Source organism: Bombina bombina, chromosome 1, assembly GCF_027579735.1.
Source record: "Bombina bombina isolate aBomBom1 chromosome 1, aBomBom1.pri, whole genome shotgun sequence".
Lineage (NCBI taxonomy): Eukaryota > Metazoa > Chordata > Amphibia > Anura > Bombinatoridae > Bombina > Bombina bombina.
The window spans coordinates 1,108,636,220-1,108,661,618 of NC_069499.1; the positions used below are offsets into that span (position 1 = coordinate 1,108,636,220).

Sequence of the window (25,399 nt, forward strand, 5' to 3'; positions counted from 1 at the left end):
GCTACAGCAGATTATTCGCCTAAATTATTTAATATAAGTACAGGAAAAATGAGTCCTTAATCTGCTACCGTTTAAGTATTTTTAATAGAATATGTTCATATGGTTGTTTTTTTTAAATTTATTAATAAATGATACTGTGAGTGAAAGTGAGAATAATAATGATCTAATTTTCTCTATTTGTTAAAAGCAATAAGCTTTCATTATCATTAGTATTAGGCATACTTGTTAGTTGCTGTTTTACTTACAAGTCATCTGTATAGTTATATGAATATACTTTGCCTAAAGCCTACTAAGGTTAAGTTTCAATATTTATTGAAATAATTTAGTCATATGCTTAGTAATCTAGTTATTCCAGTTCCTCATTTCTATCATAAATATTCGTATAAAATGATAATACATCACATGTAACCAAAATCCCATCCTCTGACCAATGTTTATCTCATAGAATATTTAGTAGTAATGTCAAATCCTTCAAACAAGAACCTAAACATTTCACATATTTCTGTAGAAATTGATCTACATATTTTGACATATTAATACATTTTGAATCAATCCCTGAAATTGTAGGTTTCCCGGGGGGATTCTTTTTATCTTTATGTACTTTGGGTAAGAAATAAAAAAAATTGAATTTTCAGAACTTTAAGATGACAAATTGAACACAATAAATGTGATACTTATAGGAATGTTAATATATTTGTGAGGAATATAACATTTTTTAAATATTAAAATATTGTACTATTTTCCCCTTGTTGTGCTGTTAAATGTGTATGGCCTAGATTTAGAGTTCGGCGGTAAAAGGGCTGTTAACGCTCCGCGGGCTTTTTTCTGGCCGCACCATAAATTTAACTCTGGTATCGAGAGTTAAAACAAATGCTGCGTTAGGCTCCAAAAAAGGAGCGTAGAGCATTTTTACCGCAAATGCAACTCTCGATACCAGAGTTGCTTACGGACGCGGCCAGCCTCAAAAACGTGCTCGTGCACGATTCCCCCATAGGAAACAATGGGACTGTTTGAGCTGAAAAAAAACCTAACACCTGCAAAAAAGCCGCGTTCAGCTCCTAACGCAGCCCCATTGTTTCCTATGGGAAAACACTTCCTACGTCTGCACCTAACACTCTAACATGTACCCCGAGTCTAAACACCCCTAACCTTACACTTATTAACCCCTAATCTGCCACTCCCGCTATCGCTGACCCCTGCATATTATTATTAACCCCTAATCTTCCGCTCCGTAAACCGCCGCAACCTACGTTATCCCTATGTACCCCTAATCTGCTGCCCTAACATCGCCGACCCCTATGTTATATTTATTAACCCCTAATCTGCCCCCCACAACGTCGCCGACACCTACCTACACTTATTAACCCCTAATCTTCCGATCGGAGCTCACCGCTATTCTAATAAATGGATTAACCCCTAAAGCTAAGTCTAACCCTAACACTAACACCCCCCTAACTTAAATATAATTTACATCTAACGAAATAAATTAACTTATTAAATAAATTATTCCTATTTAAAGCTAAATACTTACCTGTAAAATAAATCCTAATATAGCTACAATATAAATTATAATTATATTATAGCTATTTTAGGATTAATATTTATTTTACAGGCAACTTGGTATTTATTTTAACTAGGTACAATAGCTATTAAATAGTTAATAACTATTTAATAGTTACCTAGTTAAAATAATAACAAATTTACCTGTAAAATAAATCCTAACCTAAGATATAATTAAACCTAACACTACCCTATCAATAAAATAATTAAATAAACTACCTACAATTACCTACAATTAACCTAACACTACACTATCAATAAATTAATTAAACACAATTCCTACAAATAAATACAATTAAATAAACTAGCTAAAGTACAAAAAATAAAAAAGAACTAAGTTACAGAAAATAAAAAAATATTTACAAACATAAGAAAAATATTACAACAATTTTAAACTAATTACACCTACTCTAAGCCCCCTAATAAAATAACAAAGCCCCCCAAAATAATAAATTCCCTACCCTATTCTAAATTAAAAAAGTTACAAGCTCTTTTACCTTACCAGCCCTGAACAGGGCCCTTTGCGGGGCATGCCCCAAGAAGTTCAGCTCTTTTGCCTGTAAAAAAAAACATACAATACCCCCCCCCCCCAACATTACAACCCACCACCCACATACCCCTAATCTAACCCAAACCCCCCTTAAATAAACCTAACACTAAGCCCCTGAAGATCTTCCTACCTTGTCTTCACCATCCAGGTATCACCGATCCGTCCTGGCTCCAAGATCTTCATCCAACCCAAGCGGGGGTTGGCGATCCATAATCCGGTGCTGAAGAGGTCCAGAAGAGGCTCCAAAGTCTTCATCCTATCCGGCAAGAAGAGGACATCCGGACCGGCAAACATCTTCTCCAAGCCGCATCTTCTATCTTCTTCCATCCGGTGCGGAGCGGGTCCATCTTGAAGCAGGCGACGCGGATCCATCCTCTTCTTCCGATGTCTCCCGACGAATGACGGTTCCTTTAAGGGACGTCATCCAAGATGGCGTCCCTCGAATTCCGATTGGCTGATAGGATTCTATCAGCCAATCGGAATTAAGGTAGGAATTTTCTGATTGGCTGATGGAATCAGCCAATCAGAATCAAGTTCAATCCGATTGGCTGATCCAATCAGCCAATCAGATTGAGCTCGCATTCTATTGGCTGTTCCGATCAGCCAATAGAATGCGAGCTCAATCTGATTGGCTGATTGGATCAGCCAATCGGATTGAACTTGATTCTGATTGGCTGATTCCATCAGCCAATCAGAAAATTCCTACCTTAATTCCGATTGGCTGATAGAATCCTATCAGCCAATCGGAATTCGAGGGACGCCATCTTGGATGACGTCCCTTAAAGGAACCGTCATTCGTCGGGAGACATCGGAAGAAGAGGATGGATCCGCGTCGCCTGCTTCAAGATGGACCCGCTCCGCACCGGATGGAAGAAGATAGAAGATGCGGCTTGGAGAAGATGTTTGCCGGTCCGGATGTCCTCTTATTGCCGGATAGGATGAAGACTTTGGAGCCTCTTCTGGACCTCTTCAGCACCGGATTATGGATCGCCAACCCCCGCTTGGGTTGGATGAAGATCTTGGAGCCAGGACGGATCGGTGATACCTGGATGGTGAAGACAAGGTAGGAAGATCTTCAGGGGCTTAGTGTTAGGTTTATTTAAGGGGGGTTTGGGTTAGATTAGGGGTATGTGGGTGGTGGGTTGTAATGTTGGGGGGTGGGGTATTGTATGTTTTTTTTTACAGGCAAAAGAGCTGAACTTCTTGGGGCATGCCCCGCAAAGGGCCCTGTTCAGGGCTGGTAAGGTAAAAGAGCTTGTAACTTTTTTAATTTAGAATAGGGTAGGGAATTTATTATTTTGGGGGGCTTTGTTATTTTATTAGGGGGCTTAGAGTAGGTGTAATTAGTTTAAAATTGTTGTAATATTTTTCTTATGTTTGTAAATATTTTTTTATTTTTTGTAACTTAGTTCTTTTTTATTTTTTGTACTTTAGCTAGTTTATTTAATTGTATTTATTTGTAGCAATTGTGTTTAATTAATTTATTGATAGTGTAGTGTTAGGTTAATTGTAGGTAATTGTAGGTAGTTTATTTAATTATTTTATTGATAGGGTAGTGTTAGGTTTAATTATATCTTAGGTTAGGATTTATTTTACAGGTAAATTTGTTATTATTTTAACTAGGTAACTATTAAATAGTTATTAACTATTTAATAGCTATTGTACCTAGTTAAAATAAATACCAAGTTGCCTGTAAAATAAATATTAATCCTAAAATAGCTACAATGTAATTATAATTTATATTGTAGCTATATTAGGATTTATTTTACAGGTAAGTATTTAGCTTTAAATAGGATTAATTTATTTAATAAGAGTTAATTTATTTCGTTAGATTAAAATTATATTTAAGTTAGGGGGGTGTTAGTGTTAGGGTTAGACTTAGCTTTAGGGGTTAATACATTTATTAGAATAGCGGTGAGCTCCGATCGGAAGATTAGGGGTTAATAATTGAAGTTAGGTGTCGGCGATGTTAGGGAGGGCAGATTAGGGGTTAATACTATTTATGATAGGGTTAGTGAGGCGGATTAGGGGCTAATAACTTTATTATAGTAGCGCTCAGGTCCGCTCGGCAGATTAGGAGTTAATAAGTGTAGGTAGGTGTCGGCGACGTTGAGGGGGGCAGATTAGGGGTTAATAAATATAATATAGGGGTCGGCGGTGTTAGGGGCAGCAGATTAGGGGTACATAGGGATAACGTAGGTGGCGGCGCTTTGCGGTCGGAAGATTAGGGGTTAATTATTGTAAGTAGCTGGCGGCGATGTTGTGGGGGGCAGATTAGGGGTTAATAAATGTAATATAGGGGTCGGCGGGGTTAGGGGCAGCAGATTAGGGGTACATAAGTATAACGTAGGTGGCGGTCGGCAGATTAGGGGTTAAAATTTTTAATCGAGTGGCGGCGATGTGGGGGGAGCTCGGTTTAGGGGTACATAGGTAGTTTATGGGTGTTAGTGTACTTTAGGGTACAGTAGTTAAGAGCTTTATAAACCGGCGTTAGCCAGAAAGCTCTTAACTCCTGCTATTTTCAGGCGGCTGGAATTTTGTCGTTAGAGCTCTAACGCTCACTGCAGAAACGACTCTAAATACCGGCGTTAGAAAGATCCCATTGAAAATATAGGCTACGCAAATGGCGTAGGGGGATCTGCGGTATGGAAAAGTCGCGGCTGTAAAGTGAGCGTTAGACCCTTTAATCACTGACTCCAAATACCAGCGGGCGGCCAAAACCAGCGTTAGGAGCCTCTAACGCTGGTTTTGACGGCTACCGCCGAACTCTAAATCTAGGCCTAAGTGAGCAGAAAGAGTACACACTGTATTGGATATAATCCGACAATAAACTCTGACATGTATGTAGCATGGTATTTTCCATTTTTAGCTATACATTTTATGCATGAGTAAAAACTTGGAATTTATAAATTCCATTTGATGTATTTATTAAGTGAATCTTAATACAAATAATCTTTAAGTGTATCCCAAAAAAGGGGATAAGTCCCTGAAGTTTGAAAATATCTTATTTTTATGTTTTATTTATTTTGATTAGATGTATTATATTATGGTTTTTATAATATATAATTTTATGCAACCTATACTGATACTAATTTCATATCTATTTACAGTTCACAGCTTTTAGCACCCAATGCATTGTGTGTAAACCAATCAATGAAGATCATGTGATATCAAGAGAATATGATAAAAAGTAGTAATTCATTTAGATAATATAAACTATACCATATAATTGCATAGAGAGAAGTCTTAAGGAGCAATTCACAGTTTGTACACCCTTTTGTTTTCTTCTTTCCACATCTATGTTCTAAATTTGCTTATATCAATACAATAATGATTAATGCCAATACATTGTCTGTGTTAATTTAAAGTCAGAGTATGTAGCATGCAAGCATAAAACTCAGAACACGGTTTCACTATTTTCTCTATTGAAATCTCCACAGTTTTCAAACAAAAAGTACTACTGCTTAATGCAAGTTAAATCATAATCACCCTCTCTCTGGGTCAGAGCAATGCTAAAAATACCCACAGTCACCAATACTGAACATCTTATAAGGAAATTGTCTTGAAGCACTAAATGACTATATACCGTACTGCATACGGTGCCTATATGCTTCTGATCTTGCGTATACTTCTCATAAAATGTTCTATTTAATTTTAACTAGATATATATATAATATATATATGATGTATTTTTTGTAAAATATGTATTTATACATATATATAAATATATATATATATATATATATATATATATATATACAGTATATATATATATATATATATATATATATATATATATATTGGGTTGGGGGCAGTGTAATACTTTTTTTCTGCTATCCAGAGCACAAATTAATTGCACAATTTAACATAAATGTATTTAATGATAATCTGTGCAATAAAAAAAATTACATAGACAAAGGGAGACCTACTGGGTACACAAATTAAAGACCCTACACCCTTACGGTCTTAACATGAATGTGGATCTAGCAGCCTTTCACTGATTTTATTTTATCTTATGTTACATCTTCTACATGTGTACCATGTCTCATGCATTATGAATCATTTTTATTTTTTCACTATTTAGATCTCATTTAATGTATGCCATAAAATATACATAGATTTCTGCAGGTGCCATTTACCAGGCACCACAATATTTTTCACAAATATGAATCTGATTTATTTAAAGTTTTTTGAAACCTTATATATACCCTTAAGATCTAGATAAAAAAATATTTATAGTCCATCTATAATTGTCCATTTATAATATTACTCAACCATTCATCTCTCAATTCATGAGGTTAATACAATTTAGGACTTTCTTATTTTATTATACACCTATGACCAAATTCACTCACATTTTAGTTTAGTCTTCTTGACATCTAGAGTGAAGTGTAGTCAAGCTACACTATGACCTATTCCCAATTATCTATCTTGATTATCACAATGTATATATATATATATATATATTCTTATCAAATATGCACTATCATTTCCTCTCCATGACTCACTTTCCCTCACGATCTAATTACGTCATTTGTTGCAATCACTTTTTTTCATTGCAACATGACATGTCACTCCACTTATTCATATCTTGTATTTTATATATCTTGTGTCCACTCTTATCATGATTGAACACAAAATATATGGACTTTATGAACAATTGTTTCTATGAAGAGTTCTAATAATAATATAGAATTAACGGATTGTAAAGGGTTAAGTAACCGACATCGTGCCAGAATTGTTTTTAACTATTGAATAATTTCTTGGAAAATAAATTTGTCATATGCCTCATTCTATATGGCATTTTTTGGGGCATACTACGATAATTGGTGCACATATCATGGTACTAAATACTTGTTGATTAGAAACATATGATAGGGGTTTCTAAAAAAAGTTTCACATGATAGAATATGAGGTTATAAATGTGAATTACGATAATGTAACAATTGCTTAGGGTATTTCATATATTTTGTATTTGTTTACCAATACCCAAAGTTATACTGCTAACATACAGTACATATCACTTTCATTTTTATTTTCTGATGATGTGGTTCTCATGTTAATTTATGTCAACTTTGACTTGTAGGCGTGACATCCACCTTGCGGTGTGTGGCCGGATCAATCATTGATTGGTCAAGGGGAGGGTACATATAGAGCGGGGTTTTTAGTATTGCTACAGCCTGATGAAAAAGCACTGTGGCCGAGATGAAACGCGTTGCTGTTCTAATCCAATTGTTTTAATAAACAGTCTACTCTCTATCCGAGGGTTCCCAATGTTCCCTCACGTTCCAGTGTTTGCTGCCAGCTGATTGGTGAACAGTCTATAGGACATATCCTTCGACATGACCAGAAGTCCTTTCGCTATTGGCGGATACCTATCACGTGACTGTTAAGCCGGATATTGTGAGCGAGTCTGCCGGGCGACTCTAAGAGGTCTCGGTCTGCTGAATATAGCACTGTGTGTGCTACAACCTATGTCTATGTATTTACCTCCACTGCCTGACATTATCACCCTATGAGACGCCTCTCTTCTGTCTTTCAGGACTTGTCTTTCTACCATCTTGTCTAGGAGTGCTGCCTGACATCAGATTTGGACTTATTTTTTATTTTTCTAACACTATTATATTCACTATTATTGTGAGCGTACCTCCCTAAGGGTTTTATACCTTATTAATTTGCAATTAAAAAATAACATTTTTAATATTAGCTCATTTTAGCTTAATATTGTCTAAAATATGAGTGTACTTGTTAATTTTAATGTATGTATGTAGTTTTTAATGCAACTTTTTGCCCTAACACTTTATGCAAGGTCTTCAGTCACGCTTACTTTCAACTTGTAATACACGTGCAACTTAACGCGGGTGCAATATTTTAATTGTAATCTAGCCCAAAATCATTAAACTAAGTTTTCAAAATGCTGCAAACTGACTAAACCAGCTGTTTGATTTACAGGTTACGTCATTTGCTTTTTGGCCTCTAGGCAGTGTGGGACAAAGCACAATTTTTACACAAAAGCAAAAGGCATTTAGAGCAGGATTTATTAAAGCAATTCTCCTAAAATTGCACCTATAAATCCGCATACAACTGAATCCCCTGATTTATTAATGCAAAGTGGGCCTAAAATTGAGCAAGTCTGACTATACATTCTTCTCACTTAATTTGTGTTCGTCAAGGCACACCGGTGCACTTAAAAAAGGTTACATTTGGTAATTTTAGTCGTATTTCGCACCTTTGGAGAACACAAAGTTCTCCTACAAATACCCACATTATAGTTCTCCATAGGTAACGTGGAGAACAGCATTAGAAATCATTATGTCTTTTTAGCTTGTGTTCACGTCGATTTCTGATGGAGTACGTTCTGATTCAAAGAACAAAAATTGTATAAAAAATCTGAATGTGTTAAGGTTATATAGGGTCATTATTATAACAAAGTTAAAGTAAAAATGTATTGTGGTAACACACCAAAATGAATTCACAAATTTGCCCCATGTAAAACGCAAATGTAATAGATTACTTGAAGAGGGCAAAAAATACTACTTAAAAAAACACAGGTTTAAAATGATATAATCAGGAGAACTTCCTTTTTTAACTTGGAGAAATTCATCATAATCCGCCCCAACTCACCTTCCAAACAGCGCAAATTAATTTGTGCATTTTTTTATACATTTTTTCTCACTGGTGCGCCTCTCCAAGGGCGAGCTGCAGAGAACTCGGAGGAGAATACAAAGGAGAATTCTCCTAGCCCTTGATAAATCTAGCCCTTACAGTCCTTTTAATTCACTTTTCTGCTTTCCTGCACTTCACATTTTTTCATCCAAAGTTATTGTCACGAGTCTGAGAATTGGTTAAACTCATTTATCAAGGATGATAAACAATGCTGTGTAGTGTGTGCGAGGATAATAAAAAAATGTGTTCTTGTTTATATTCCATAGTAAACAAGTGTCCCTTTTAGACTGCACGCTGCAGACAAAATTGATAAAAAAAACCAATGTGAAATAATTCAGTAGACAGAACATTTTTGTTTTATTGGATATAAAAATCAGACTTCTCCTACAACTCTCATTTGAGCCTTAGAGAAGAATATTATAGAATACCAAACATTTCCTATTCTGTATTTAGAAAGATTTTTATTAAAATTATTGAGATAAATGTTCCAAAAGCCAAAAGGAAATATGATTAAAATATCCCTTTAAGTATTTGCTAACTCTACATTCTAACTGCCATGCAACAAGGAACAGACTTGTGATTTTTTTTGCAGAGACTTGAGGGTGGGTAATCACAATGGAGGAGATTTGCATTATTTTGACTCTGGTTCTTAGAATCTTTAATCATAGTTACTTCCAAGTAAGAGACTCCAGATAGTATGCAGAGCTGTTTGATCATATTCTCTAATATTGTATCAGTAGATAAGGATAAATGCAGTTAATGCTGGGTGCTCACATAAAAGTAGAACTTGAAATGCACAGTGATGCGTAACATATTTGACTTAAGATATTTTTTACAATATACATATTTGTGCAAAAATAGGTATTGTCAAAATGTTCACCGCTTTCTTGGTAGCTTTAATTGTGCATGCAGCCTGCCAAGCATACATTGGTACATAGCAACATCACCACTCTACTGTATGCTCATTAGGTTATGTGCAAAGCATAACGATTTTTGAACGTAGATGTATATTTAAAAAAAATTAGCAAATTATACTTTTACATAAACATAAAGGGCTACTTTATAAGTTGAGCGCAAAATATTGCTTGCACGCTTCCATAGGCTACAAAGGGAGGCTTGTTCTCATGCCGTGAGACACAGCATGAGAACTAGCGCAGCGAAGAGGGTACGTCACGCAGAGATGGGTAGCAAATATAAATATATGTGTATATGAATATTAACACTTAAATATATTTGTATGTAAGCATATACATATATATTTACTGGGAACACACAGTCCCCATAGACCGCAATGTAAAGGTACTTTCCAATGGCATTTTTATTTCTAACACCCCACAACTGCAAACTTTAGCCCCCAAAAACTGCTTAGTGTAGTTGTTTTTTAGTAAAAAAAAAAAAAAGATATACTTTATTTTGGGGAGCAATTGGAGCACTTTTAGAAAATTAACCAGAGCTCACGGTAGCAATAATCAGCCACTTGTAATGGCTGATTATTTATCACATGCCTGTAAACGGCAAATTTGCCCATTTACAGGCGTGCAATAAATTAGCGCTTTACTTCTAATCTAGCCCAATATAGGCAAATTGATCAACATAGCTAAAATTAACTTCCCGTAACTAATTTCTTATCAGACGTTTTTAACAGAACTGCACAAATATGCCTGAAAAAATAGTAATCCAAATGTTAGAAAAGCGACATAATGCTATGCTGAAACAAATAGATTGCAGAGCCTAGCAATCCATCCCTGCACTGCATGATACGTATTTTACAGTAATCTGAGTAATCTATCTTTTATATGTGTTATGACTATTATCTGTGTGCACAACACCTCTAGGATGTTTGATAATTCAACTTGGGGAAGTTGGATTTTTTTTTTTTAATAATTGTATTTCTTTCTTTACTGAAAATGAAACAGACACAGCCAAGTCTGTTATATAAAAAAAATCATAATCAATGGTAATCCAAAATTACCTTTAGTTTGTCGCATAAAACAATTTCTATATAAGTGAAAAGGTTTTGAATTTTGAACAAAATAATTTTCAACAATTATCCATCTATATCTGAAGATTGATTTGAAGCCTTAATTGAGATCAGTCTAGAGTCAGGCAATTTCTGAGTTCTCTAAGCAGTTTTATAGTTAGAAGAGTTTTTGTAAATAACTTATAATAGAAAGTTTTTGGTAATCTAGACACATCACATTTATTTAGCAATTATGTGATAACTGATTAATCTAGATATTGTTTTAATTCAGCGATCCCAGAGTACAGCAATTGTATTAAAAACCTAATATTATAGGTTTCATTGTGAATCTGACTTTGTTGAACCTTCATCATCAACCATGCATATTAGAGTATATATGTTGGACAAATTACCATCTGACAGATAACTTATTTCCCAGTGATTCATACAGTGGAATGATAATCCTTAGACTATTGTTTTAAGGTATTTTTTAAATGTAATTTAGCTTCCCATTTTAAGATCCCTTTAGTTTATACGTCCAATAAATGTGCACACAAACATCATAAAGAAGATGATAGCGAACACAAAATAAATAAATACAACAAGAATTCACTAAAAGTGAAACATTATTCCATAATAAAGGATATCTCCATGCTTAAAAGACGCTATCCAGAAAACACAATACTTGTGCAATCTTCTTTGCCTCAAAAAAAAGAATAGGTTCAGTATTGTAATGAAACAATCAAATTACACTAATGCACCTAATTATTATTATTTATTTATTTATTTTGAAGCAATGTTTGCACAAGTATTGTGTTTTCTGGATAGCATTTTTTTTACACATGAACATATCCTTTATTATGGAATAATGTTTCACTTTTAGTGAATTCTAGTTATATTTATTTTGTCATTGATTGTTCATTAAGATCACTTTAGTTTACAGTGTTATCCACAAAAAATGTTGCCTGCCAGGTGGCATTTTGAAGTAGCCAGGTGGGGGCAGTGTAATATTTTCTTATATTATATATTTTCCTTCTTTCCAAAGCACAAATTCATTGCATAATTTAACAAATGTGTTTAATGAAAATTTGTGCAATAAAAATTTAACATATTTAATATTAGCTCATTTTAGCTTAATATTGGCTAAAATTTTAGCTGGGTGGTCAGTAAAATCAACTGAAAGAGGTCTGGGGGAGAACTGTTCTCTATTTCTGACTCATGGTACTACAAGGTATCATATACATTAACTTCCAGATGATCCCCGTCGCTCTAGAGAAGAAAAAAAATTAAATCCTCACATTTCTAACTCTTATTTCTTCTGTGTTTTAAAATAAAGTTTCTTTTGAAAATAATCATTTTACTGCTTTATATCTGAACAACAGTTTAAATTCAAATAATAAAATTAATTAAAAAAAAATATTTTTTATACACAAACTTTACTTAACAAACACTTTTTCACAGATAGCTAGTAAGCTACCTGTGATATAATATTAGCAATGGCATTTTTTTTTCAATCACAAGATATCTTCTGATTTAAAATGACAAGATTTCTTCCTTTTCCATATCATACATATCAAGTATATAACTTTTTAAAATTGTATCTTTTCATAGCAGTCCACTTTTGGCTGCCCTGTATTTATAAATTGTAGAATATTTATCAAAGCAGACTAACTCCTTAACATTTTTCAGTATTTCATTACTAGTTGAACTACATTTTTCTCTTGAGCAGGGTCAAGATATTGACTTTTGAGTTTCGAAAAGTAATAACCAATTATAACAAAAATCCCCAATGCTTTCATTATATTAGGTTTGTAATCAGATACTGTACATTGAGGATATTAAAAAACCAAACTTATAATTATATCTCTACATTAATTCCACTAGACTTAACAGTGGATATTGTAGAAAAAAGTCTTGATCATTTTTTTTTTCTAGAGTGTTAGAGTTTATCACATTATTTGTTCATCTGCTTCATAAAAAAAAATCAAAGGATAATTATAACCACTTCTAATAATTTATATCAGCACACACTAATGTTTTATCCTCTTTTCAATTAGATAAACACAGTGCATAAAACAATTGATAGGGGACATTTTTGCCTTTTAATATAATTTAGTTTATTTATCAAAGATGAACAAAAGTCTGCTTGTATCATTAAAACCACTGAAGGTACACCATGGTCTTCATTGTGAAGTTTTACTTTTTTCATGTTTTATTAAACAACCCTGTCAAAGCACACTCTGGGTTATTTAAATTTTGTGACATAAAAATATATAAATACACACTTATCTACCAGATACTCGCCATTATTACCTTTTATTGAAAACCCAGAGTTGCCATACTCTCATCTAGGAACGTGTATGAGTAAGCCATATTGTGTTAGAGCCGGTTCATTGCATTTTGCAATTGAGGGTGGAAAACTATACACACAAGAACTCATTTTATGTCCTTGAAGCTCCAGTACACTTGCATGCAACCCCCATAATTTTCAGGTTTAAAGCCTAGTTTGGTTGTAGGCACACCCTACACACCTCTAATCTCTACTTCGAATTCTAATGCAGCTCACCCTGTGCTCTAATGCTCTATACACTTACATGGTTTTACGGATTATTCTTCATCCAAGTTAGCCTGTACACCTTTAAATCATATATGCCCTAGTGAACTTCAATATACCACACCTCCTGTTTCCCTCCCTCTACCACCCAGGTTATATGATGGGATCTTCAGGGCTTTAACTGTTTTGTCCTCTAGACTTATAGTTTGTCTAACTTGAATTAAATAGCAGGTGTTGGCGCTTTAAATACTAGAGTTCTTCTTGTTTCATGTTGAGAACCCAAAATCCTGAGGGAAATCTGGCGAGATCCACAAGTGGTCTTTATTATCATAGTTAGCCTTCTATTTAAGCAGTTTTACTCCATGATTATGGGTCCAAGAGCGGCCCATTATTTCATAGAGAAGGTTTAGATTTATATTGGCATGTCGGTAAGTTATTTCTTTATAGCATTGCTACAACTAACAATCTTAAATCAAATTGCTAGCTAAGTCTGTTTTATTTGAGTGCAGTTGCGTAATACCTTACTGCTTTGTTTGTATGCCATACTTTTTAAGGAGTCCCTTAAGGGGTTCCTTCTACCATAGTTAGCATTCTGTTAAAATTAACCTATCCCATGGGTGGAGATCTGGATGAGGTCCTTTATTTGTATGAGAATGCTTAGACTTATGTTGACATTACCGTACTTTATCTTTATGTAATAATAGGTATATAAATCACCTAGTCACATTGCTAGCTGACTCTGTTCATGTTACAAGAATATTTGTTTTGTATTCTATTTGATACGCTCTGTACTATGTTTTCTCTGGAAACAATTTGCTTGTATGCCAAATTTACCTCTCAATAAAAAATAAAAATAAAAAATAAATAAAAAAAAAGAACTCATGTTAGAGAAATATGGAAACATTTTCTCTTCCTGGTTGAGATACAATCAGCTCTCTCATTACACAATACATCACAAACACAAAGAACACTTTACAAGAGAACTCACTGCATTTGAACATTTAAGCACTTCCGTTAAGCCCTGGAGGCGTTTAATATCACTGATCTATAAAATGTTACTCCTACCCACAGACACTCAATTACCTACATACACATTGGCCTGGAATAAAAAATGTGGGTTTCATGTCCCTTTAATAGAGACATTGATCAAGATAGCTGGTCCTTCAAATTAGCAACAACGTTCATCTGTCTCTGCTTATGTCCAGGAAATACACCTGAAATGTATTTGTAGATGGTATTTAACACCGACGAGGCTACACAAATGCTTCCCTTCAGCGAGCCCCATGTGTTGGAGGGGTTGTGGAGAACATGGCACGCTCCTTCACATATGGTGGTCCTGTCCAAAGTTGAAGGAATTCTGGTTCAGGGTGACAAGCCTTATATCAGACAAATTACAAATCATTATCCCAAACACCCCATAAGCTAGAGAAGTTAGAGAAGTACACGCACAGGCCCTATTACTGATTATGCTTATAGGAGTCCAGAAACTCATCCCCAGAAAATGGAAGTCGGGGGCCATTCCAACAGTAGAAGAATGGATTACCTCGGTCGACGAATTGCTAATACTAGAAAGATTCCACTATTTCAAAATTAATCAAATTGGCCCACATGAAATGATGTTAGCCTCTTGGAAAGACACCCCATTTAACCGCCACAAGCCATAGATGGGTAAAGGCACACTGGGTCCCCTCTTCTCCCCTATTTTTTTTCTCTTCTTTATTACCCAACCCTTTTTCTTCTTTGTTCTAAACTTTTTATCTTTATTCTTATATTGTGACACACAATTTAATGTTAATGACTGTAATATGCAATAATATAATGAAAATATTAAAAAATAAAACAGGCTTTGTATGTAATAAGGTGAATCCAAATGTATGCAATGTACTTATCAACATGTTGTCAGAGAAGTAGTTATCTGTTTATTAAGCTAGCGGCCCCATCAGACCGTATATGAAAACATCCTCTGTAACAACTTGAGAAAAATAATGACACTAGACAGATTGCAAACTATGTACTGTTATATTTATTTGTATTGTCTATTCATAACTTTGATTCAATAAAGTTTGTTTATAAAAAATATACATTTAATACAATTGTGTTGTTATAACCAGCAATCAAAAGTGAAAATTAAATAAGGCTGCATTTATCTTAACCTTATTATTCATATTAATCTTTATAACCGTCCCATCAGCGTTACCCAGCTACAGCCTTAGCGAACAAATTATTCACACCTTTATTTACTAACGATTTTGCGTTTCTTATATTCTTTTCATGCTAATTGCTTGATTAATTTATATTTTCACACCTCAATTTCTAAATTTCTTGAGTTTTTGATTTGCATCCATATAACCATTTATTTTCTACTAAGTATTTTCTTTATCCTCATCAAAACATAATGGGTTCTTCCTAGACTGAGGCAAAATACCCACTAAAGGGACAGTGCTACTTTCTTATATAAATTCTTCTGGAATTTGGCTGCTGGATCTAAAGTTATATGCTCTGATCCTACAGTTAAACCTTGTTATTCACTGGCCACTCACACATATGCTCTAAAGTTGCCTATGTCAATTATAATATCTTTCACCCAAAACTCTGCTTGATAGTCCATTTCACATGTTTAGATTTAAAGGGACACTGAACCCAAATGTTTTCTTTCGTGATTCAGATAGAGCATGCAATTTTAAGCAACTTTCTAATTTACTCCTATTATCAAATTGTCTTCGTTCTCTTATCTTTATTTGAAAACCAAGAATGTAAGTTTAGCTGCCGGACCATTTTTGGTGAACAACCTGGGTTGTTCTTGCTGATTGGTGGATAAATTCACCCACCAATAAACAAGTGGTGTCCAGGGACTGAACCAAAAATTGGCTGGCTCCTTAGCTTAGATTCCTTCTTTTTCAAATAAAGATAGCAAGAGAACAAAGAAAAAATTATAATAGGAGTAAATTAGAAAGTTACTTAAAATTGCATGCTCTATCTGAATCACAAAATAAATTGTTGTTGGGTTCCGTGTCCCTTTAAGCTTTTGACAACAATGCTAGCTTTTTAAATATTTAAATAATTTTAAAAATTTTCAACCAGTTTTAGCTTTCTCCAATTATTTATCTTCTATTTAAATATAAATTGTAAATGCTTCTAATCAAGGTTCTTAATTATGTTTATATATATATATATATATATATATATATATATATATATATATATAAACAAAGTGCAAAGTAACATTATGGTTTGAGTGCACAATATTAAATAGACTTTGCCTTTTTATACTTAATTATGCAGTTTGAAAATGAAATTAATGATGATAGCTTACTAAATGTTATTCAAACTTTATTTAAACTAAATTTATTTAAACTAACTTTATTAGTATCTTTAATGATACTAATAAACATAATTATAACAAATACTATACAATGTGCAGATAACATAGCCTGGTATTGTATAATTAATGTTACTCATAATAGATAAATAAATGTGATATCATATATACTCCTTTATACAGCACAAATATTCAAATAATTTATAAATTAAGAATAACAATTTGTTAACCGTTGTTTCCTTTTTGTATGTCATCATATTTTATATGTTCTAATGTTCTAATATAATATACAATTTATATTAATAAATCTTTATTGTTAATATAGTGATTACATCACTAGTGCAGTTTAAAATATTTTGAAAAAATACACCCACTTCAAACGAATGTAGAAACCTACTTTAATCTAGAAGATGTTATTTAAAAAAATGACTCAGTTTTTTCCATGACTAATGAATATTAAAACATATATGGAAAAATAAAAGCAAATGTAAACATTCTAAAAGCTTTAAAAATGAATTAATGTATTCCATCATAGTAAAAGCTTAAAGATGTTTACATTGCATGTAAATAGAAATAAATTACCAAACGGTACAGGTTATTGTATTAATACATTTTTAGTTAACTGACTTAAAGGGCCACTAAACACAAAATCTTTTTTTCATGATTCAGATAGAGAATACAAATGTAAACAACATTACAATTTACTTCTATTATTTATTTTGCTTCATTTTTTAGATATCCTTAGTTGAAGAAAAAGCAATGCACATGGGTGAGCCAATCACACGAGGCTTCTATGTGCAGCAACCAATCAGCAGCTACTGAGCATATCTAGATATGCTTTTCAGCAAAGAATATCAAGAGAATAAAACAAATTAGATAATAGAAGTAAATTAGAAAGATGTTTAAAATTGCATTCTCTTTCTAAATCATGAAAGAAAAAATGTGGGTTTAATGTCCCTTTAACTTCAAATAAAAAAGACTATCTGTATGTATGTATGTATGTATGTATGTATGTATGTATGTTATGTATGTATGTATGTATGTATGTATATATATATATATATATATATATATATATATATATATATATATACTACAAATACATACATAAACACATTCATATATTCAGTGGTAGAAAAATATCAATAGCATTTACTAGTCATAAGAGAAAAGTTACTAGTCTACTGAATGTTAAAAACAGAAAAAAAGACACATTTCTTACCTGTCCACTGTAGTTACTTATAGTAAATAAATAAATATATATATATATATGTGTGTGTGTGTGTGTGTGTGTGTGTGTGTGTGTATGTGTGTGTAATATATAACACACAAACATGCTTAGTGTATGTGTCCACTAGACCAAGACTAATATGTATGTGTGCATGTACATATTTACTAGTTTTTAAAAGAAAAAATGTAACAGTGAAATGTAGGATTTCCCAGAACCTACCCATTTTTGGCACAATGTCAAAATATGAAATATATATAATTTTGTTTTATACTCTGATTGTTCACTCACATAGACATGGATTTATTTATGTTTATACTTATTTGTACATATGCACACATAGCATAGAAAGTATACCAGTATATTCTAGATAACATTTAAAAATATGTGAATATACATATAAAACATAGGCCCTTGCATTCTAAGTTTTCGCTATGTATTTTTTTTTTAGTTCATACCTTACATTTGAGAGAGAGAAAAAGACAGTGTTACTTTAGAAATATGTATGTTTGCACAAACACACTGACAAGATGTAAATAGATACAGTAGATATGTGGTAGAGAAAAAAATATTGAATTAGAAACATTAGTGAATTTAAGAATGCCAAGTATATATATATATATATATATATATATATATATATATATATATATATATATATATATATATAAAGATTTACTTCAGACGAGCAAGAAAGTCTTTCCTTGAAATCTATTAATTTAGATTTTTGATCTAATAAATAACTGTATACTTCAAAATTTGTGTGTGTATATATATATATATATATATATATATATATATACACACACACACACACACTTATACATGCACACACACACACAGAATAAAATCATAATGACACAGACAGATTCACTTGGTGGTGCATTGTCTTTTGTATATGCATATGCTAGTTTTGCAACAATGTGTCATGCTGCTATACAGTTTGCTTATGGCTTTATTGGATATAATAATTTCTGTGCACAGTTATTTGTATCATAATAAAGGTGACCATATCATTTTTTCCATTTTTCCATAGCTGAAGTTATTTTGAGCCAATTTGCAGTTTTGTTTGTTTATTGCATATGCATTTGTAATGATTGAATTGTGTACTGTGTAGTTGTCGTTAGTGTGTTCCTGTGTGTCAGTGTAACTTAATGCAAGTTTATAGTTGCGAGAATGGAGTGGTATTAAGTTTTTTCTCTTTTTATAAATGAGTATTAACATGATGTTATTTCAGTGTATTATGAATATATTTAATGCTTGATTAAAAAAAATAATTTTTAAATGAATGCACAAAAAGCTGTTATATCCAGTCAGTGAAATATTGTGTAAATATATACAAATTATTTAAAGCCTTACTATTTAAATTGGGCATATTTTATGAATTTTTGAGTATACAGTAAAGTTGAAATACATTTGTACTGTGAGCCATTGTGATCTGTATGTGAATGCGTAATTGTTTCAGACTATGGTGCACAAGTAGTATTGGAATAAAGTTTTTTTTAACCACCAATGTATATGTTGTTGTTTAGAGCTACTCACCTTCCCTGCTTGGTTATGATCATCTCTGTCTGATGCTTATGAAATTTTTCCCACAGGAAGTAGTTGGTAAGGGTGACTTCCACCTTCCCAGAGCTCTGGCACTCTGGAGTGGGGTTTGGGGATGTCTGTGGTAGGTTAGACTGTATAGGCACTGTATAGGAAATATTGCTCTCATTTTGTGAATAATGCTGTGCCCCTGCCCCTCCAATGGGATATTCCTGACGGTAGGGACAATTGGCAGGGGGCAAGAGGCGGAGCCCAGGAAGATAAAAGTTTGTGGATAGTGCATCTTCTCTTGAATCTTCTGGCATGTTTTGCATATCCGGTCCACTTTGGTGTCCTCTTGTGCTTTGCATCCTTGCACCTTTGTGCACATCCGCAACACTCTGTAACTCTAGTATGCTTGGAATCCTCACTGTTTTTTGCACATCCGCTCTGCTCTGCAGTTCTGCAGTGTTATGTATTTTTACCTTACTCTGCAAAACTGATTTGATTTGCAACTCATTAGTGCTCTGCATTTCCACTGCACTTTTTATCTTAACTGTGCTTAGCTTAAAACACTCTGCAAAATATGTCCACACTGTATACTAACAGCAGACTGTATTTGATGCTCTGCTTCACCCATTACTTCACCGTCACTGTCACACTAGCAGCATGTCCCCAAGACCAGGTGGGTGTCACACTAGGGTCACATGGGGCGACAGCCCCTCCTCCTCTGCACCTGTCACTCTCTGCCCATCACTATCACTCATTACTTACAGTTAATGTCACTTTTGAATACTTTTCAAACTTTTTGCCGTCTGTTTGGAGTTCTCCTGTTTTGTGTCTAGAAATAAATGCCTCTCCGTCTGTATTTGCCTCCAGTCATTTTTCACACTATCCCTAAGTCACCCTCATACACTGCCTGTGTCATATTCTTCTCTGTCCCTTGGCTTTTGTGCCTGCAATACCTATGTCTTCTTGTGTCTTCCCCTGGTTATTTAACCTGTTGGTGGTGTTTACTTTGACTGTATTAATTACAATGGCCCTCAATTTGTCTCGGTACCATTCTCAAAATTTCCAAGTCCTTGTCACACTCTCTATTCTCAGTCTGCCCATTAAATTTTCTGTTTCCTCTTGTCAGAATTTGTCATTTTGCATACCTGACACTCTTCCTGTTTTAATGTATGTCTTTGCTAGCTTCTGTCTCTTTGTCATTAAATGTTTCTATCACTTCTGTATCAGTGTCCCTGTCACTTTGCGTCCTCATCTCAAGCACTGTGTGTGAACTTATAGTGAAAGAATGTGTGCCCTGCCCTCAAAACAGCCCACAGTGTGAACACTGATGTTAGTGGTATTTACAGAATAACTCACTAATAAGCATAGGAAATCTAGTGCATATATTGTCACACAAAATGTGCAGCTATATATATATATATATATATATATATATATATACACACACACACATTCAAAGAGTTTGTGCAACCTAGATCTCTCACAGCTATAATGTACACACAAACCCATGTGTCACTTGATTGTGGTGTATTTTTTTAGAGTTTTTAAATTGCATGTTTTTTGCTGTGTTGAGAAATATGTTGTGTATCTAGTGTGCTTTGTGCTGTGTATATCTAAGGTGCTCTATTGCTTAGTGTGTGTATGTTGCGCTGTGTGTGTCCTGTGACATGTGCAGGAAATAACTCCTCATGTTTCTAGTAGCTCAGAGAATTTGCCAGTAACTTGAGGAGGAACATGAGGATGTGTTGTATAAAGGGAAATCATCTATACTGTCTGAAGGAAAATTATATATATCTAAAGAGATACAGAAGAAGGTCTGTTATATGGGATAATAAACAATTTTACACTTTATAGCCAGGAGAGGGTGTCCCCTTTATAAACTGAGATAAAAAAAATGTCTTTGTTGTCATGTTAGAGTTTTATGTAATATTTTGCTTGTGCTAAGGCAAGTGTTCAACATATTAATAAAAAAAATCTCACATCATTAAAGGGACAGTCTAGCCAAAATTAATCTTTCATAATTCAGATAGGACATTTGATTTTAAACAACTTTCCAATTTACTTTTATCATCAAATTTGCTTTGTTCTCTTGGAGGCCTATTTATCAAGCCGTCAACTATGCTGCATTTGCCTGCACCAATACGCTCGCCTAACATTGAGGCCACGGACTTGAATATACTCTCCTTACTTATAAAAAAGCTGTCAAAAAGCTGTGCATCAAGTATGGGGCGATGAGCAGCGGACTGTTGTTAACTAACAGTCATCGATCTCGCTGCTATTCAGCTTTTTCCAACTTTATTTATACCCTGTCAATAAACACCGCCACTATACTAAAATGTTTAACCCCTATCCTGCCGCTCCCGAACCCCGCTGCAACTTTAATAAATGTATTAACCCCTATCCCGCTGCTCCCGGACCTCGCCGCAACTAAATAAAGTTATTAACCCCCATCCCTCTGCTCCCGGAGTCCACCGCCACTAAATAAATGTATTAACCCCTAAACCCCTGGCCTCCCACATTACTACCACTTACTAAACCTATTAACCCCTAAACCCCCACATTGCCATAAACTAAATTAAGCTATTAACCCCTAAACCTAACAACCTGCTAACTTTACATTAAATATTAACTCATCCCTATCTTATAATACATTTAAACTTACCTGTAGAATTAAAATAAACTATATTAAACTACTAATTAACCTACCCTATTATACTAAAATTACATTAAACTATATTAAACTAATAATTAATCTACACTAACTATTATACTAAAATTACATTAAACTATATTAAACTATTAACTAACCTACCCTATTATACTAAAATTACATTAAACTGGATGAAGATAGAAGATACCGTCTGGATGAAGATAGAAGATGGATGAAGACTTCTGCCGTCTTGGATGAAGACTTCGGCCCTCTTGGATGAAGACTTCTGCCGGCTTCGCTGAGGACTTCTGCCGCTTCGTTGAGGATGGATGTCGGGTCTTCAAAAACTGTAAGTGGATCTTCGGGGGTTAGTGTTAAGTTTTTTTAAGGGTTTATTGGGTGGGTTTTAATTTTAGGTTAGGGACTTTGGGCGGAAAAAGAGCTAAATGCCCCCTTTAAGGACAATGCCCATCCAAATGCCCTTTTCAGGGCAATGGAGAGCTTAGGTTTTTTAGATAGGTTTTTATTTGGGGGGGGGGGTTGGTTGTGTGGGTGGTGGGTTTTACTGTTGGGCGGGTGTTTGTATTTTTTTTACAGGTAAAAGAGCTGATTTCTTTGGGGCAATGCCCTGCAAAAGGCCCTTTTAAGGGCCATTGGTAGTTTATTGTAGACTAGGGTTTTTTTATTTGGGGGGGGGCATTTTGATAGGGCTATTAGATTAGGTGTAATTAGTTTAAATATTTGATAATTTATTTTTTATTTTGTGTAACTTAGTGTTTTTTATTTTGTGTAACTTAGTGTTTTTTATTTTGTGTAACTTAGTTGTTAGTTTTTTGTAACTTAGTAATATTTAATAGTAGATTTAAATAATTTGAGTAGGGTTAGTTGTTTAAATATATAATATAGTTAATTTAATTGTTAGTTTAATGCAATTTTAGTATAATAGGGTAGGTTAATGAATAGTTTAATATAGTTTAATGTAATTTTAGTATAACAGTTAGGGTAGATTAATTGTTTAATATAGTTTAATGTAATTTAGTATAACAGTTAGGGTAGGTTAATTAATAGTTTAATATAGTTTATTTTAATTCTAAAGGTAAGTTTAAATTTATTATAAGATAGGGATGAGTTAATATTTAATGTAAAGTTAGCGGGTTGTTAGGTTTAGGGGTTAATAGCTTAATTTAGTTTATGGCGATGTGGGGGGCTGGCGGTTTAGGGGTTAATAGGTTTAGTAAGTGGTAGTGATGTGGGAGGCCAGGGGTTTATACATTTATTTAGTTAGACAGGGTCTGGGAGTGGCGGAATAGGGGTTAATACTTTTAGTTAGTTGCGGTGGGCTCCGGGAGCGGTGGGATAGGGGTTAATATATTTATTTAGTTGAAGCGTTGTTGGGGAGCGGCGGAATAGGGGTTAATAACATTATGTAGGTTGCGGCGATGTCGGAGGCGACAGATTAGGGGTGTTTAGACTCGGGAGTTATGTTAGGGTGTTAAGTGTAAACATAACTTTTATTCTACCATAGTAATCAATGGGATATCGGCCTGCAGGGAACATAAGCTTTCGCTGCTTTCAGACTCCCATTGATTCCTATGGCATCCGCGGCCTCCAGGGTGGCGGATTAAAAAGCAGGTACGCTGGCCCGGAATAGTGGCGAGCGTACCTGTTAGGAGTTTGATAACTTGCAAAAGTTGTCAGATAGTGCCGAATTTGTATTCGGAACATCTGTAATGACGTTAGCATCGATTTGTATTGGACTGAGACCGGCGGATTGTATGATACGCTGCGGAATTCCAGCGTATTTGCGGTTGACGGCTTGATAAATAGGCTTCATAAATTGGTGTTATTTTTTTGAAAGCTAAACCTAGGTAGGATCATAAACTGATTTCTAAACCATTGAAAACTGCCTCTTATCTTAGTGCATTTTGTTTGTTTTTCACAGTTAGACAGTGCTAGTTGAAGTGTGTTATATAGATAGCATGGTGCACACTCCCGTGGAGTTATTTAGGAGTCAGTAATTGGCTAAAATGCAAGATGAAAGATCATGCTGCGGAAAGCTGTTCTTCTCTGCTAATTCCTGTAATCATTGGTGTGATCCTGTGCGCATGAATTTAGGGCTTCTGTGTTTATGTAGGTTTTTGGCACATGTGCAAATATAGACAAGACTGCCATTTATCTTGCTAAAGCACTGTTTATTTATAGAAGTAAATATATATTTTTGTGATAGATGTTCCAAAATATATTCATTATCCCTAAAAGTAATAAATAAATAAAAAATACAAAGCTTTGAAAAGCTTGGACTCCCTTGGTTTATGTTGTCCCTTCTGTGCAGTCAGAAATAATGTTTGAGTAATAATCAAAGAAACTTGATGTGTTTTTTTTTTGTTAAAACTATTTTTCTTTCATAAGGTGGTGAGAGTCCATGAGCCATTACTCTTGGGATTCAACTCCTGGCCACTAGGAGGAGGCAAAGATTCCCAAATCTCTAAGAGTACTTAATACCTCCCACCTCTCCGGTATTATAGTCTTTTCTATGCCTATATAGGATGAAGGTGAAGAATTGAGGTGAACCAGATTCTTCGTTGAGAGGGGTCCTCAGATCGATTTAAGACACATTTTCCCCTCAGAGAGCTGCTGCTGAGAGAGAGAGGGGATATTGGAGTATTGGTTAGTGACATAAACACTCTCAGCGAAAAAGTTAGTCACAAGCCAGCCACAGGTGTCGCAGGGACTGGTCCTCTAACCTCCTCCTGTTGGGTTGTCAGTATACTCCTTTCATAGATCCACTGCTGGGACATACACAGCACTGAATGGGCTTTCAACCAGAAGCATTCTTATCTACAGCCACTATTCACGGTAGATTATTTTTTTATGACAGTTTAGCAGTGCACGTTTAATATTTTTTCAGTTAGCTATTTCAAATTGCACATGCACAAATCAGCATGTGAAAGTAGGAAAAATTATTTAAGAGTTGATCGTGATTGGAGAAACTTAAAAGGACAGTCTACTTGAAAATGTTTATTGTTTAAAAATATCGATAATCTCTTTATTACCCATTCCTCAGTTTTGCATAACCAACATGGTTATAGTAATACACTTTTTACTGGTTACCTTGTATGTAAGTAACAACGTTCCCAGACCGGCTTGTTCTGATACAAAATAAACTTTACTACAACAAAAGGATTTAAAATGAAATTAGCAGCTTTGGCTTAAAACTTGCAAACAGGATATACAAACAGTCAAATAGGCACAGCACCCTCTGCATCTGATGCGTTTCTGGATTAACCCGTACTCATAGATAGTTCAGCGAAAGGGTGTCTCCACATTGTATGTGGCAACACATGTCATTTGACTGGACGGAACTACCATTACA

At 34.2% G+C, this 25,399-nt stretch overlaps 1 protein-coding gene across 1 annotated transcript in view; it reads right to left on the reverse strand.

The window, feature by feature from the left end:
* TBX21 (T-box transcription factor 21) overlaps nt 1-20,001 on the reverse strand; it is a 117,653-nt gene extending 97,652 nt beyond the window's left edge. The window contains exon 1 of the mRNA XM_053697631.1: nt 19,380-20,001. Coding sequence (XP_053553606.1) covers nt 19,380-19,897 — 518 coding nt within the window. The 5' untranslated portion in view covers nt 19,898-20,001. The remainder of the gene's footprint in view (nt 1-19,379) is intronic.
* Between the last annotated feature and the right edge of the window lie 5,398 nt (nt 20,002-25,399).